Below are 16,680 nucleotides of genomic sequence, written 5' to 3'. Positions count from 1 at the left end.
AGGGGGTGGAAGAAAGGGGTGGGGGTCCAAATATTAATGGTTAGAGCTAACACGTGTTCCTACGCTTGACGTAATGATGTAAACAAGAATGATTCCGAAGGGGGGGAGGGGGTCAGAACTTGGAGGAGCCGAGATGAAGAGCGGAAAACTATATTTACCTTGGAAGCTGCTGGCCTTACACCTTATATAAATTCATCTCCGGACTACGCTGGCGACGCTTCAGCCCTCGGGCCCCAGGCCCCCCAAATTCAAAGTCCACCCCGGCCGTAAACATCACATCGACTAGCCATTTCTACGAGTTATTATTGCTAGGGAGAGCCCAACAGACCTACCCTATTTTGGCTAGCAATACATAATTTACATCAACTTTCCCAATTCTCTGCAATATTTAGTGCGCAGAGGGGGTAACCACCAGTTTCTTATATGGGAAATTAGATATTACTGTCTCTTTATTTCTGGCGACTGATTTAAAGGGTTAGTAGAGCGTAAAATCTAATATGATAAAATTGGTCGTTATAAAAAACGTTGGGTCGAAAAGAGGGTTCAAAGGTCATCCCTTACCTGAGTTGCCAAATTTCATTTCAAAATTTTGAATTGGCTTTTACATGTTTTCCCTGATAGTATAAAGTCATTTTTCCTGACAAATTAAAACTTACATTGTTTTGGTACCTAAAAATGACAAGTATCACAAACTTCAAGCTGACTTTTAAAATTACAATTATAAAAATCCCTGAATTTTAATATTAAAATAAAAAATCCCTGAATTTTAATATTAAAATAAAAATCCCTGACTTTCAATATTAAAATAAAAATCCCTGACTTTTAATATTAAAATAAAAAACCCCTGACTTTTAATATTGAAATTCCCTGAGCAAGTTTCCTAGGTACAGTGGCAACCCTGGTTCAAGATAAGAGGAGCCATTTGAGATATTGGCGAATTTGAGAGTCACGCTTACTAGGACATAGGACTTGGTCCATTTCATTCCATCATTAAACATTCGGAAGATTAAACACGTGGGGCGGAGGGGGAGGGGGGGGGTTTGAAGGTGGTTCTCATTTAAAAGGTCAACAACATCGGAATGATTTGACGACCTTATACGAAGCGTAGAAAGATGATTGAGAATTTACCGAAAGCCAAATCTACTCCTACACATAGGAAGGAAGGTATACCTAAGGTGTTTATTCTGCAGTTGCAATAACCGCTCTCGTAAGCAAGCCGAGGCCCGACTCCAATTTTGTCTTACATAAATATTGTTAATAACATCTTCAAAGATAATTTACAAGGAAGATATTTAGAGAAAATAAACCAGGAGGTTCAAAAGGGACTCGATCATCGAATTGATTTGAACCAGCTCTAATAAACAGATATTTCCCTCGTGTACAATTTAAAAATTGAATATTGTGTCAAAATATAGGTACATACAGGGTGTTCATTTCTGATCAGTCTGCATGCAAAAATTAAGGGGAGATGTTCTTTGGGAAATCAATTTTGAGTTGAAAATGTTGGGGTAAAATTTTTGACTCAAAATCGATTTTCGCAAAGAACATCCCCAAGCATAATTTATGCCGGACTAATCAGAAATGAACACCCTGTATGTATATGCAAATTAAATCATTCAAACTGCAGTTCTAGTTTCTGTCCGTTGTTTTGAACTATTTAGAGTTAGATATAAATCAAATAGTAAGCTGTGCCGCCGAAGCGAGCAACCGCAAAACGCAATTATTTGCATTATGATAACCTAATTGAGTTTTAGTCGAGAGTTCTCCTAAAACATCCACCAGAGTTATATTGTTAATTTTATATTACATTATATTATTTTGGGGCGATACACTAGCGCTGCTGCGAATCAATTATTAAAGGACCCGGGTAAAAACGTACTGATTGTTATATACGGGGTGACCTTTGACCCGACATACATACCTTATTAGGATACAGATTTAATTGTTTATGAAATCGGGGTTTCTTAAGATATGGGCAGGCTTATATTGTATTTAAATAAAGAAAAATAATTATTTATGGAAAGCAGTTGAGTTAGCCTCGTGACAATATGAACTTTGACCCTGAGCCAAAAATCTTACGTTGATATTGAATGACAATTAACGAAATCTTTTAGAACAAAACAAGGTTTATACAACTTTTGGAAAACAAATTTCCCTGAGATTTCCATAAGGTCTCTCCCCATATACTTCCCAGGTTTTTCCCGCAGTATATGGAGTATCATATGGAGCAAATGGTAACGAAGGAGGGGGGGGGCAAATAGGACTATTACATAATCAAAGGACATCCCCGTATCTCTAATAGAACCAAAGTTATGAGCCTCCAAAGTATAGCGTAATGTTAATCCTATGGAGGGTGGTATGTTTATGAACATTTTGCTTAATTTACTCGGCCCCTATTTGTCGTAGCCCTAAGTTTTTAGTATGGTTGGATGGGGGACAAATTGGACTATAACATACTCAAAGGACATCCCCGTATCTCCAGTAGAAACAGAGTTACGAGCCTGCAAATATAGTGTAATGTTAAACCTATGGAGGGAGGTATGTTTATAAACATTTTGCTTAATTACTCGGCCCCTGTTTGACGCAAATTTCCCTGAATTTTACTAAAAATTATAAATTTCCCTGAGGTTTTTGTCAACTATTTATTTCCCTGATTTTTCCAGGTTTGTTTGAACCCTGTTAAAAGAGATTTAATGCTAGAAGAGTAGAAATTTTGACTGAAAAAAACCTTTTTTTTTAGGAAAAACAAAGGGTTACGAGAAAACCTTGTTCTACACTCTACAGATGTCTTTCTCCTCGTGTTATAATTCTCTCTGGTTTCCTCTTGATCATCTTAAGGTCGAGCTTCTCCGAAGAAAGTCGGGAGTGTGTAGCTGGGAGCGATATTTTGCGTAATTATCATTGGAGATATTTGTGTGTCGTAAACAAAACAATGGTCCCTTTCCCGTCTAATGACCTAGCTGGCTCCTTACCTAATCCCATGCCACTGAAGCTAGAATCCGCGCGGCGTCGTTTTAACATAGCTAATTCCAAAATTATACACCGAGTCGCGCGCGCCAAGCAATCTAAGGAGACGCGTGTACAACCCTAACCAAACAATCAACGCCGCTCTCAATACACTACTTTCTTTCCTACGGCATTAAAACATTACGTATTAATACGCCCAGAAATTCCGCGTCACAATGAGATTGTTGAGAATTGTAAAGAATTGTTTTACAAAATAATTAAATTGAAATTCGAATACGTCGCCTGGTGAGTTGTTTGCAAGTGTAGACACGGGTGTATAGCGGGTGAAACATTTCTACAGGGGCCGTACGATTAACATGGGGAAGAAAACGCCTGAATGTTGGCTCACCTTGCAATGCAATATTGGAAATATTAATGTTATTTTTAAATTTATTAAATGAAAAAATAAATGTTATTAACAACAACTATTGGGCTCGAGTGCCTTGTAAGAGATGATATTTAGTATAGTGTATAAGAATATTTGGATAAACAATCATCTGGTTATGAAAATAAATTAAAATTGCTTATCTTCATAGATGAGTTTTCAAAATATTAAAATTGGAATTTTTAACGCCTGGTGGGTTGCTTTTTGGCAGACACGCGTGTACCGCGGGTGAAACATTTCTACAGGGGCCGTACGATTAACATGGGGATGAAAACGCCTGAATGTAGTCTTCCCCTACAAGCAAAATTCGATTTCGACGTTACATTTTTGGTCAATAAATTACCAAAACTGCCTTAAATTACCGGTAATTTAAGGAAGATAAATTACCAAATACTATTGTAAATTACCGGTAATTTAAGGCAAATAAATTACCAAAACTGGCGTCGCAAATTACCGGTAATTTAAGGAAGATAAATTACCAACCAACACGCGTCTCTAAATGCTCAAGTGACGAATCTCAACCACCTTACAGTAGAATAAAACATTGGACAATTTGTACTTTGGAGAGAGAGGAACTCGGTATATATTTTGGGAACTTAATCTTAGAGAGTATGGCCGGGGGGGTTTTCTCCAGTTTAAACGCTTAAATATATTCCCCCTCCCTAACCTATAAATTTACTTTCCGTAGCATCCCCTCAACCCCCTTTCCATTCCTGGCTCCGAACGTGAAAATTTCTAGGATGAGCTAAAACGTAATTAAGAGCCGACTTATACAGAGCGACCAACTAACTCTATCTATATTTCGGGAAAAATTCAGTAAAATCACTTTTGCGCCCTCCTGGATGGACCTGGGCTCTCCCCCTTACCCCTTTCAGCCCAGGAAGGAAAATTACTCGCCGACATAAACTAGTTTACTTTCCCGATAGGCTTGAAACGGACGGAAGTGAAAGCTTATAGAGGAAGCAGAATGCTCTCTTCCACCTTACGCATATTTGCATAATAAATCACACCCCCCCGTTTTTATTTCAGTTTTGCCAATCTTAATATTGAGTTTAATTTTACAATCTTAGTAATGATTAATTAACTATTTTAAAATATAAAATACAGGGTGTTCACTTTCAGCAACAATTAGGGTATTTAATTATAATACCGAATTACTGTGGGATGTTTTTCTAATAAATTTTCATGTCAAAGCAGCACCAATTCATGTGCCAGAGATAGATTTAATTTTAGAAGTAGGAATGGAGAACAGAGTAATATCTGGGCGCACGTCAAAGTCCTGGACCCCCTTTCACGGGGGGGGGGGGGTATGAAATAAGAGGCGGGAGGATCATAGCCACAGAGGTAAAAAGGAATTACGTATTTTTCACCGTCCCCGTCAGCAACGTCATCAAAACGTAGTGTTTAAGTCAGCCGCCAATAAGATAATTTAAACTTTTCGTTACGTGTTGGAGGGAGGGGCTCTATACTGGGTGGGCTATGAGTCGGACAGAAGTAAATACTAACCGTTCTCCATTCCTACTTCTAAAATTAAATCTATCCCTGGTTCCACTATCACTTTAAGTCCTTAACCAATCAAAAGAAGAATATTATGGATTGATTTGGTGCGCCAATCAAATCAATCAGTTGCATCCTTGGAATGGATATAAACCGTATAGAAAAATGAATTATGCCTATATATGAAAATAGTTCCATTTCAAGATAATAATTCTGCCCTAAACAGTGCATGGAATAGATGAAAATTAAACTTGAAAAGACGTTAAAAGAGGCCTTTGCGTGTGTTAGATTCGTCGTGGGGGAAGGAGGAGGGAGGGGGGATGGCATGATAGCGGACATAAATCGTTGTTCTAATCTGCTTGAAACAGGGAATATTAGGATTTTGTGTACTGAATTGCCGGGCCGCTAATTCCTTGTAAACGCGAACGTATAGCCGCTTTTAAAATGACTTTCCACAACCGCTAAAGGCAAAAAGCTCCAGCGTGCGCACGCCTTTACCAAGATTAAGTTTAGGGGATTTGGGGGGAAGGGAACCCCCCAACCCCCTACCCGGAACTAATGGGAATATGTCACGAGAACACTAACCATAACCAAGCAACACCTAAAGGAAAAATACACTAAGCCTTTTCTCTCCAAAAATACTAAACTAAACTATTAAGTTTGATCTTGGTCATTTGAAGGATTTTTTTATTTGTGGGTTTCCAATGAGTGTTATTCCCACTTTATTCTGTCTTTTAATTTTAAATTGTGCCCTATTTGCACTCCATTCTTAATTATCCTCCATTTTACGATTTATGGTGAATAGTTACTAGTATAATGCAGTGTTTCGTGAACTATTTGAGTTGAGAATGAAAATTTTAGGAAGATTTGTCGTCTGGGCCACCGTTTTCAAGTTAAAAGTGGACCCCGTTAACTTAATTAGCATTATATTTAAATTTCTTACGTAAATTTCAAGGAGTAATTGGTAAAACCCTCCGATGATAATTTTAATTGTGACAAAATGTCTTTGAAGGTTTTCGACTCAAAACAGATTTCCCATAGAACTATCCCATTACACTCCGGTCCTATAACACCCTGTATGACCAGTAAGCGATCCAATAACATAGTGATTACCAAACGGGGTCCCCCTTATTCATACCCGGCTACAGTTCCCAATTTCAATAATTTTCAAACTGGTCTATTCCTTTAAAATTAGGGTAGCATATATAAAAGAAACAGGAAAAACTTTGTTGGCGTAAATGTATTGTACCAAAGTAAGACAAAACAGTTTCAGGCAATTTATATCGACTATCAGGCTGCAGCCAACGGTGGCCTGTTGCCTTTAAGCGGCGTACGGATTAGCCTTGGCATGAAAAAGACAAGTACTATACGTTAGACCGAGCTAATGGATCTAGAAATACAAAACTAAAATCTTTCGCTAGATATAAATTTGTTGGCCTCGTAATCCTTTAAGTTGGAATGATTTAAGTCGCTCGACCGTATTATAAAGACAAACGCCAAATAGTAAAATTCGCTTACGACCATCGACTTAATGACGGACAGCACGCCGACTCCACTCGCGGACACATTGATTTTACTTACAAAGTGGTCAATTTTATACGAGGGGATAATCACTGCCTAACTCGATCCCCTGTATACCGATGACGGATTATGTGTAATTATTTTAGCACTGTCAAGGGCAGGGATTTCAAAGGATACTCTACAGTCTTTTGACTTTAGTACGGTCCTTTGACTTAAGAACGGTCGATCCTTAGCAAGGTACAGCTGTGTAGTGTGTACACCGATTGCACAAAGTGAACAGCCCCTCGATTTTATACAACGCGTGTATAAGGTTGTACCCCCTATAAGATACCCCCCCCAGTCTTAAAATTATCAAAAATATCCTACATAATTTTGTATCTCAAATTATTCTTGAATTGATAAGAAGGTCAAGATGTATTAACGTATCACGGTACTAATTAGTATTGGCGCTAAATAGATGACCCCTAGCTCTGACCTTTAAATTTTAAAGGTCAACTAAATAATAATGATCCTAGCTTCGTCTGCTAGGTCGCATTTTAACGTTTGGGTTACTGGATCTTCACAAAAATAATATTTGAAATGCTGCAACCCAAATGCATTGAATCTTGGACTTCGCATGGTAATTTCAATATTAACCTCCCAAGACATTAAAAAATTCATAATATCAAAAGCATTTTAGAGATGGTTGGCTGCGTTCAGCCAGAAAAACCGCTTACACATTGTAATTCAATCATTCAATACAACCACATGCAAGCGGTATTTTCGGTACGTTCCTCTGAACGCAGCTTTTGCAGGCGACAAAAAAACAGTATAACCCCATCATAAAACAAGCGGGTCTGAACAATTTTTAATAGAAAACTTCATCCGATTAGAAGAAAATGACAAGGACAATATATCTTATACCAAATCCTTTAGACTTTCTTTTAAATTTTTTTTTCTTTTTGTGTGTGGAGAGAGCTTATAGTTTATTTTTGACGTGCGCGTGTTTGTGAGGGGTCCCTGGCGGATTAGAATGTGTGGTGGAGGAAAGGGTTCAAGGTAATCGGGAAAGGGTTGAACCCCAGGGGGAGGGACTAAAGGGGTGAAAGATGTCACTCGTTAAGACATTAAAATTCCTTACTCATTAATGAAAGGGGAGATACACCTTCCTTCCCAACCGATGCAAAAAGAAAAAAAGGTCTTAACAAGACAGAGAAGACAGAGAATGGAACGGGTTGAGGGTACTCTAGAGTGCACTGGGGGATCAGCTACTCCGGTGCAAAATGAGACGACCAAGAGCTAGAGCGCAGCCTGCAAAAGGCCTTCGAGCGCTCTGAGTCTGAACTCCAAGCCAGTGTATTCCGAGAACCGCACTGATAATATTCCAAGAGTAAACCGAATACGTTCTCGTATTACTATCATCGCAGGACTTCAACAGACTTAGAAATATAAAAGACTTCGTTTTTTAATTTTTTGACATATCCTTTTGAAAAAACGTGAAATTTTCTAATTTCTTTTTTTTTGGTTTTTTAAACTTTTGACAAACGTTTTCAAGATCTTTTTTCTTAGTCAGTAAATGTACTAAGTAGTTTTTATTCTTAAGTGTAGTTTCATTTTGTTTTTAAATTAAAGGGTTAAATACAAACCAGTTCTGACGCTTCCCTGATTATGTTTAGGGGGCCAAAAGTGGAAAATTGTAAATGTTAAACGTCTGGGATATTTGAATAAAGAATTAATATTATCGTGTTATAAACAATTTAATTTTTAATTTGGACAATTATCTTATAACGCAAGAAAAAAACATTTCGACCCACTAACACTAAAGTCCCTGACCTTCCCAAATTCAACCTGATCTTTTTGGTCTATTTTTGAATTTCCCAAATTCTACCCGATCTTTTTGGTCTATTTTTGAATTTCCCAAAATTCTACCCGATCTTTTTGGTCCATTTTTGAATTTCCCAAATTCTACCCGATCTTTTTTGGTCTATTTTTGAATTTCCCAAAATTCTACCTGATCTTTTTGGTCTATTTTTAATTTTCCAAATTCTACCCGATCTTTTTGGTCTAATTTAGAATTTCCCAAAATTCTACCTGATCTTTGGTCTATTTTTGAATTCTACCTGATCCTTTTGGTCTATTTTTGAATTCTACCTGATCTTTTTGGTCCATTTTAAATTCCCCGAGTTTTCCCTGATCTTTTTGGTCCATTTTAAATTCCCCGAGTTTTCCCTGATCTTTCAGATCAAATTCAAATTCCCTGACCTTTTCGCTCCATTTTTAAATTCCCCAATCAATTTGATTCAAGATTACTTGTCTCATGATTTTTATAAAACCTGAGAAGCGACAATATTATAAATCAAATATTATAATCCGTAAAAAGCAAATGAATTTAAAGAAAACTGTAAATATATTTAATAATTGAAACTAAATGAAAGCGCTGCTGTGAGTGAGTGAGTTATAGTTCTTATTGAAGCTTGAATAAATTGGCAATCTCCGTTTTGCGCCTTGATTATTTAAGCCCTTGGTCTTTTCTACTCGGTAATTGAATATTGTTTGGCCCACCCGAATAATAAAAGAGAGACTTCTAGTACTACCGTATAGGAGGAAAGACTCTACAAGTCTCCCACCCCTTCATCTAGCTTTTACTTCTTAAGAGATGATCGTCATTCAAATTCATAATGAAAGGGTGCAGAGGGGGAACCCCCCAAAATTCATCCCCCATACACACCCACTAGCTGCAACCTTGGAGAAATTAAACTAGGAGATTAATACAGAGCTATTCTATGACACTCAGACTCTCTAACGAAAGTTATGATTAAAGTAATTCAAGTAAGAAATTGAACATTTAATGCTAATTTAATTAGGGGGTCATCCCTAAAACACACTAATCATAATTCGTTTAGGGGGCGTTCCTTGATTTCCCATAGAACCATCCCATTATACTTTGGTCCTAACACCGTTTCCGTTTTGGAACAAATTCTACCTCACCTCCAACACCCTGTATATATATTCCAATGACGCATTAAATTACCCTTTTGGCGACTTAAATTACATATCCCTCCGCAGCATTATAATTAATTTTTATACCAAATACGCAACAACTAACTTAACAGGAAAGTCGATAACGATGCAGATCAACTCAGTTCAAATGTTCTTTGAGACCATCACCAGTCCAAGGCTGACCACAACGACCATTAAAAATCGAGCTCAAATGGACTCAAATGACACATGAAGAAAGAAAGAAACCCCATTGGTTGGTTAAGAACGTCTGATTAGGGCTCTATTAACTACAGTTACTTGGGAATCTTTACCCGCAAGTACTTAAGGGAATGGTATAACCCCTTTGATTTAAAGTCTCCAAGTGACTTTACTACCTTTTAGGAGAGAGGGGGGTGCATTGGGTGGCTCTTTTGTGACGCCTGTCAAACCCTTTCGTTGCCTAATTCAGCAAAGACAGTCAAACCACCTCCACCTACACCTCCTCTCCTCCTGAACTCCGGTTCCTTCTTTCAGAGCAAGTACTTTTCTCTCTTTTTGGCAAATCGTATTGTCTCGGAATTAAAGCTCGGCTTCTGTCCCCTCTCACCACCCTCTTCTGCCCTCAATGCACTCCTTTAACTCTTTTCTTCCGCCCACCCCACGCCCCGCTTGCCCACCTTGAGTGCTGGTGCTGTGTGCACGCTTTAAGCCTTTTCAGGTCAGAGATGCGAAGAGAGAGCCAAGAGTGGGGCAAGGTGGGGGTGCAGGGCTTGGTTTGATATCTGGCCAGCGGCTATGAAAGCGGCCCACACACACATATACATTCTCTCTCTCTCTCTCTCTTTCTCTCTCTCTCTCTCTCTCTCTCTCTCAGAAAATACTGGAAAATGTCGAACCCGATTCGCTTGGTTCTTCTTCTTACACCCAAAAATCGAGGTAATGTTTCAGAGGTAAAATATGATAAAAGGTGTTTTGGGGAATTTTACAGAATTTCTGAATTTGAGATATTTTTAATGAGAGAATATTTAGTTTATTTATTTATTAAAAATAATGGTATCGGTTTTTCTAAGGAATTTGATTAAATATAATTGTTGAAAGATTATAAAAAGTGTTTCTGGTAATTCTGACATAAATTTAAAGGACCATGCTCTTTTGTTGGGGTCAACCTGAGTGAAAAGTGTCAGCAGAACATGACCCCTTGGCCCTGCACGGCCATCGGAAAGGACTCGGACTTTACAAGTTGACCACTAATAACGATATACAAGGCCAAAAAACAACGCAAGATTGATGACCAATAGAAAAAGGGTTAAATGACAATAAATGCATGCAAAGAGCAATTGAGCATCGTTCTGATAATCCCGTGTTTCATCAAAATGTCGATCTGCTCCTTTGATTTGCATAATTACCAAAACTGACCCAAAATAGTACATTTTAAATTAAATTCTTATTAACTGGAGTTACAATATTCTGGCAATTAACCAAAACCAAAATATTCGTGGGTCCTGAAAACGTCCTATACCTGTACCATAGCTCAACTCGCGCGGAGTTTCTAAGCTGAACTTCCTATAAAACAAAGTGAAAGGTGAAAGAAGGGGGTAAGTTGAACTCCAACCCTTTATCCCCTCCATCTCACCTAACCCTTTCCCCCCACCAATTTGGTTCAGAGTGAGATTCGTCTTTCGAATCAAGGTGTATATACGTACGTACAATACTCTTTACTTCCAAATCCGTTTACGGACTGACTGACAAACGTGGACCTTTTTTTCAATTTAAGATTGTACCACGGTGAAGGTTGATTTAGGGTTGTTTTCAATTGGTAAGTGGCGGCTATTGGACGTAGTGTCGGGTCAAGTTGATCAGATGGAAATCTTTTTCCGGGTGATGGGCGAAGAAAAGCCTTAACTCTTTCTCTGTTTTATCCCTTTCGGGGGTTGGGGGGGGGTTCATGGAGGGTATTGGGGGTTGTATGGGTATCGAGGGGGTCTATAATGGACGGGTCAAGTTTTCTCATTCAAGTCAGGGGAAAAAGGGCTAATTTGTTCCCGATTGTCAAGTCAAGCTCATCGCTTCTCAAAAACCGAACGACAACCCTCGGTTCAACCGACTCGGATGAATAAGCTTAGGCCTTTAACTCTTTCGTTAAAGGAGTAGTTTCACCGTGGATAATAAATAAATAAAAGGATTTGATTACGTAAGAGTACGAGGCTTGACGTGGGTTGTTAATTCATTTAAAAATAATTTAAATTCGAGGTTTTTTCAGAGCAACTAAAGTCATTTTTTCTTGACTAATTTTACTAGTAGAAAAGTCAGAATGTTGTGGTATTTAAAAATTACTATTGTCCTTTATTCTTTTGAGAAAATTTTATAAACTTCCTAACATTTTAATTTTTAAACTTATTTTAAGAAATCATTAACTTTTCAGAGCATTTTACAAAATTATCGACTTTTCACTGACACTCCACACCCACTTTTAAAATCCCTGAAATTTCCATGACATTGCGGACCCTCTTTTAAAATCCCTGAAATTTCCATGATATTGCGGACCCACTTTTATAATCCCTGACATCTTCATGACACTCCAGACCCACTTTTAAAATCCCTGACATCTTCATGACACTCCAGACCCACTTTTAAAATCCCTGACATCTTCATGACACTCCATACCCACTTTTAAAATCCCTGACATTTCCATGACATTCCATACCCACTTTTAAAATCCCTGACACTCCACACCCACTTTAAAAATCCCTGACTCTCCACACCCTCTTTTAAAATCCCTGAAATTTCACACCCTCTTTTAAAATCCCTGAAATTTCACACCCTCTTTTAAAATCCCTGACATTTGACACCCACTTTTAAAATCCCTGATATCTTCTCACACCCACTTTTCAAATCCCAATTAACCCTTTGAGACCTTTCCTTTAAGAAACTCGCATAGCGTTAACACATTTCTTCATTCCGTTTTGTCACGTGGATAAACACGGAGACGGAAGGTAGGTAGGTTTTGGTGGTGATTGGGGTGGGGGCCCCGGGGCCAAGCAGCAATCCAAGAGTTTTCTCTTCTCAAAACCGCGCTATTCATTTCGGGGGTCCAAGTCAGATATAGACAGAGGGGTGGGAGAGGGGGTGGGGTTCTAGTCCAACTCTTTTGTCTTTGTTTTGCGGGAATACACACTCTATGCAGATGCGATACGCCTTTTTGCTTCGCCAGTATATATCTTATTGAGCGGGAGATGGTGATGGTGGGGCCCGGAGGGAGCGGAGGGGGGGGGGGTAGGAATAAGAAGGGGTTCAAATCCAATAGGTGCTAAAATGACTGCCTGACTTCTACCCCCACCTTTCTTCTAGCTCATCGATTTAAATGTACAAGTTATTTCAAAGGGAAGATGAAACGGCCGGTGATTATCAGATATCCTCCCTATAACCCATGGCAACATTGAAAGACGTTTGATTGTCCCTTTAACGGTGGCGTACAGTATAACCGCGAAACGGGAACGCGAGAGGAAGTAAATTCCGAGTAGGATTGTCAGCGAGACACAAAAATACCAGAGGACTCCTTCAACTTAAGCTGTCTTTAACTGTAACGCGTAGAAATTTGAGGTTTTGAAGGTTTTTGACGTTCGCCCATCCCACTTTTGTTTGCAGAATTAAGGCACTTCGTAAAGGGTGGGCTAGTGGTGGGGCGACACGCTACGGTAGCTTCACTCAGTCTGCTTTCGTTTAAAGCTACATTAGGACAGTCCGGAAACGCGTTTGTTATTATATTACGTCATCTCGCTCTGAATTCGCAAGTGAAAATAAAATATAGACATTAGGGCAATTAAATTTTAACTTTACTTACTAACTTAACCATGAAACTGTACATCATAAGCGTCCATTCAAAGGACGAGACGCTTATTCTACCTCTAAACTCACAATAGTTTGGTTTGTGACCGTTGGTCAGTGCAGAACACGAGAGAAGGCGTATATACTTTTAACTTTTGTATTATACAACATTAATGTTTGTTATTTCCAATAAGTAGGCCTATACTTGCATGGTTTTTGGGTCGATTCTAATTGAGGTCTCGAATAAACATTACAATTCCACGTTAAAATATATTTTATATTTATCACGAATGTATATAAGGATAATAGGAAGCATTGCGGCCCTTCTTTATCCCGTGGTTAATTTAATTCTAATTCTAAGCGGGTTTTGTGGGCCGGACTAGAGAACTATCATACTATACATGTAGTCTGATTTTATATACATAAAATAAGTGAGGAGGGAGTGTTACAAATATACTTTCAAACTATATATATGTATTTATTGTTTTTTCTATACTTTATAATGAAATCGAAAAAGTATATAGTAGTTTATAAGGAAGCTATACCGTTATATATATGTATCGGAGCAACCTTAGAAGGGGTATAGTTTAAATTGGTTTTCTATTATAAATTGAGGCCTTCAAGATTGGATAATCTAATTCGATCGCTTGCGAGCGAACGTGTGTTGGTTATGTTTGTCTTTCTCTTTTTGCGGAGAAAAGAAGGAACACGAAGCGGCTTATTGCAATCACGGATGTTGCTATTGCTAAGCCTCGTCACACCAAGATCATGCAGCATTCTGTCAAACGCGTCTTATTTTAGTTCCATTCGGAAATGATTTAACCTTACACGTGGTTTACCAACAAATTCCACAAGTATTTCCTTAAACATTTTTAGGTAAAAGTTGATTGCTATTGTTAAAAATATTATTATTGCTTATTGCAAACAAGCGGCAACTCTTAATTTAGAGAATTCTCTTTTAGCCACTGATTTGTCGCAACAAGCACAGCAGAATTGAAATTAACGTTGCAATTCTAGTAACAGGCGAGAAAATTTCCAAACTCACTGACGTCGTGGAAATTTATAAAACTCACTAATTATTCCCGACCTATTTGGTCCAGTTTTAATTCCCTGAACCCATATTTGGTTCATTTTTAATTTCCTCAGCTGTATTTGGTTCATTTTTTAATTCCCTGACCTAAATTTCGTCCATATTAAAATTTCCTGGACTTACATTTGGTCTATTTTAAAATTTCCTGGACCTATATTTGGTCCGTTTTAAAATTTCCTGGACCGATATTTCGTCCATATTAAAATTCCCTGGACCTATATTTGGCCTATTTTAAAATTCCCTGGACCTATATTTGGTCCGTTTTAAAATTCCCTGGACTTAATTGTATAAATTTACCACTTTTTAAAAATACCCCAATATAATTTCTCCATGTTTTTCTCAAACCATTATTACATTTGAACACAAGAACACGTGATTTCATTCATGTCAAAATAATAAAAGATAAATACGTTGAAAAAATAAATAACGAATGTGCACAGTGCATATCCTTATTAATACACCATAACTCCAGTCCAGTCTTGTTTAATTTATAATTTCACATATTTCAGAGTCCTTAATTCTTTCCCTACAATGATCAATGAAGTCAAAGAAAGATAGATAGTGGTATACTGGTAGATCCAGGTAGGCCTCGGCGGCGACTTTAGTTCAAACGAGGGGATCGCGTGCTCCTTGGAAATCACGCTAGTCTTTTGGTGAGCGCCGAGCAGTTAGGCCGAGGAGCGTAGCGCAACACGTGACAGTTCCTCCTTGCGACCATAACACGGAGAAGTGCACGCATCTAGGCCAATCAAATTGACCGACCACCCCCCTCTTCCCCCCCCTCCTACCCGGACACGACATTATCGACAACTGTTGCTCGTGAAAAACTATGAGATTCCTTCCGTGATATAATATATTCAAAGGTAATCGTGTGGTGATGCTTGTTCCGTTACAGCCTGATGTTTCTGGTATAAGTCTGCCATTTATTTAGTAAAGGGGCGCTGTGTTCTTTGAGTTAAATTGAGTCTAAAGTGTCACAGAACACGGGGGCCACAACATTTAATTATCTAATCATTAATTGGCCCCTATTAACATTAAGGAAATCGTCAGACGCAATTTGAGTAAACTCCAGTAATTTTCAGCAAAGAAATCGAATTCATTTACTTTGCTGAAGTTCTTTAAATTCATTTACTTTGCTTAAGTTCTTAAAATTCATTTACTTTGCTGAAGTTCTTAAAATTCATTTACTTTGCTTAAGTTCTTAAAAAATTCACTAACTTTTTAAGCCTATTTTTAAATTATCCGACTTTGAAACTTCAAATTTTTTCTGAACTGTGTTGACTCTTTTTAACAATAACTATCGTTAGTTAAATTTAACTCCAAAATAATAATTTTAATTTTAACTATTAACGTTTGTTTTAATTAAATAGAAACAAAAATTAGCCAATCATCCTTGATGATTCCCTTAAAGTTTAATAAATCATGTGACCTTTATACGTCACATGACTCATAATAAATAATTTCTCATTATTATTAAGTCAATGATATGGTTTTGAAATAATAATAATAATAATATTAATAATAAAAACAGCTCCTGGAAGATTGCATCTTTCCAGTACACTGAGGTGCTAAGGGGAAAACGCATCTGCAGGCGTTCTACGGGAAATCCATGTTAGAGATTGAGCCTGTAAGTCGGCTTTCCCGTCGAAGATGTAAGCGCGATGGGGAAACATTGGTAGGAGAGCTTAAAAAAATAAATTTACTACTCACAGCGATTAACATCATAGCGATGAATTTGTTGTACTTCCTCATGTTTATTGAACACCGTTTCCGTCACCTGTGTTCAAGCTTGAGATTAAAACGCTTCCAACGAGAATGCCATATTTCTAAAATTAAAAAAATAAATAAAATCATTTGATTAGATTATAATTAAAAATAGCAATTAAAATAACAATGCAAATTGACATTAAACACTTAAACAAATAAATAAATACGCCGTTTTAACATAGTATTTGAGTGGCTAGTAAATCTAAATAACTAACATAACTTTGCATGAAAATAACCCCCCAAATTTTAAAATGGTCCTTTTCGCCCTAGTGTTTTTTCGTAAAGATGAAAATAAGACCCGACTTATTCCAACCGCGTACTTAACCATCCTTGTTATTTAATCAACAAATCAATAATTACCAGCGTACCTTTTAACACGTAGCAAATTAAGATTACCAATGGCAGAATAACTTATACTTATACTGGGAATTGGGGGAGAAAGGACCAGTGCCCCATTTGAGGAAGAGGGGGGGAGGCGTTGAGTCAAAATGGGACCAAGCAAAGACGAAGAGATTTAAGCGTATCATGTCCCCCTGTCCCGAAACATTACAAGTCAGAAATTGAGTCTTATCAATTTAAGTGTCAAACAAATAGTCACATCCCGAAATCGATATCTATTAATTAGCTTTCG

General features: G+C 37.7%; 1 protein-coding gene across 3 annotated transcripts in view; it reads right to left on the bottom strand.

Annotated features, from left to right (window-relative positions):
• The window catches only part of pros (homeobox protein prospero), a 145,961-nt gene that overhangs the window by 89,824 nt on the left and 39,457 nt on the right, over positions 1-16,680 (bottom strand). The window contains exon 2 of one of the 3 annotated variants that reach the window (XM_089836062.1): positions 15,993-16,108. In XM_089836062.1, the coding sequence (XP_089692188.1) occupies positions 15,993-16,034 (42 nt within the window). In that variant the 5' untranslated portion in view covers positions 16,035-16,108. Of the gene's footprint in view, positions 1-15,992; positions 16,109-16,680 lie in introns of those variants that run through there. The other 2 variants (XM_089836058.1, XM_089836059.1) reach the window with 2 other exon arrangements.

This window comes from Phalangium opilio, unplaced genomic scaffold (assembly GCF_054372755.1).
Source record: "Phalangium opilio isolate 3A_F unplaced genomic scaffold, DU_Popi_V2 ptg000042l_1, whole genome shotgun sequence".
Taxonomy (NCBI): Eukaryota; Metazoa; Arthropoda; class Arachnida; order Opiliones; family Phalangiidae; genus Phalangium; species Phalangium opilio.
This window is presented reverse-complemented; position numbering and strand designations above follow the sequence as displayed.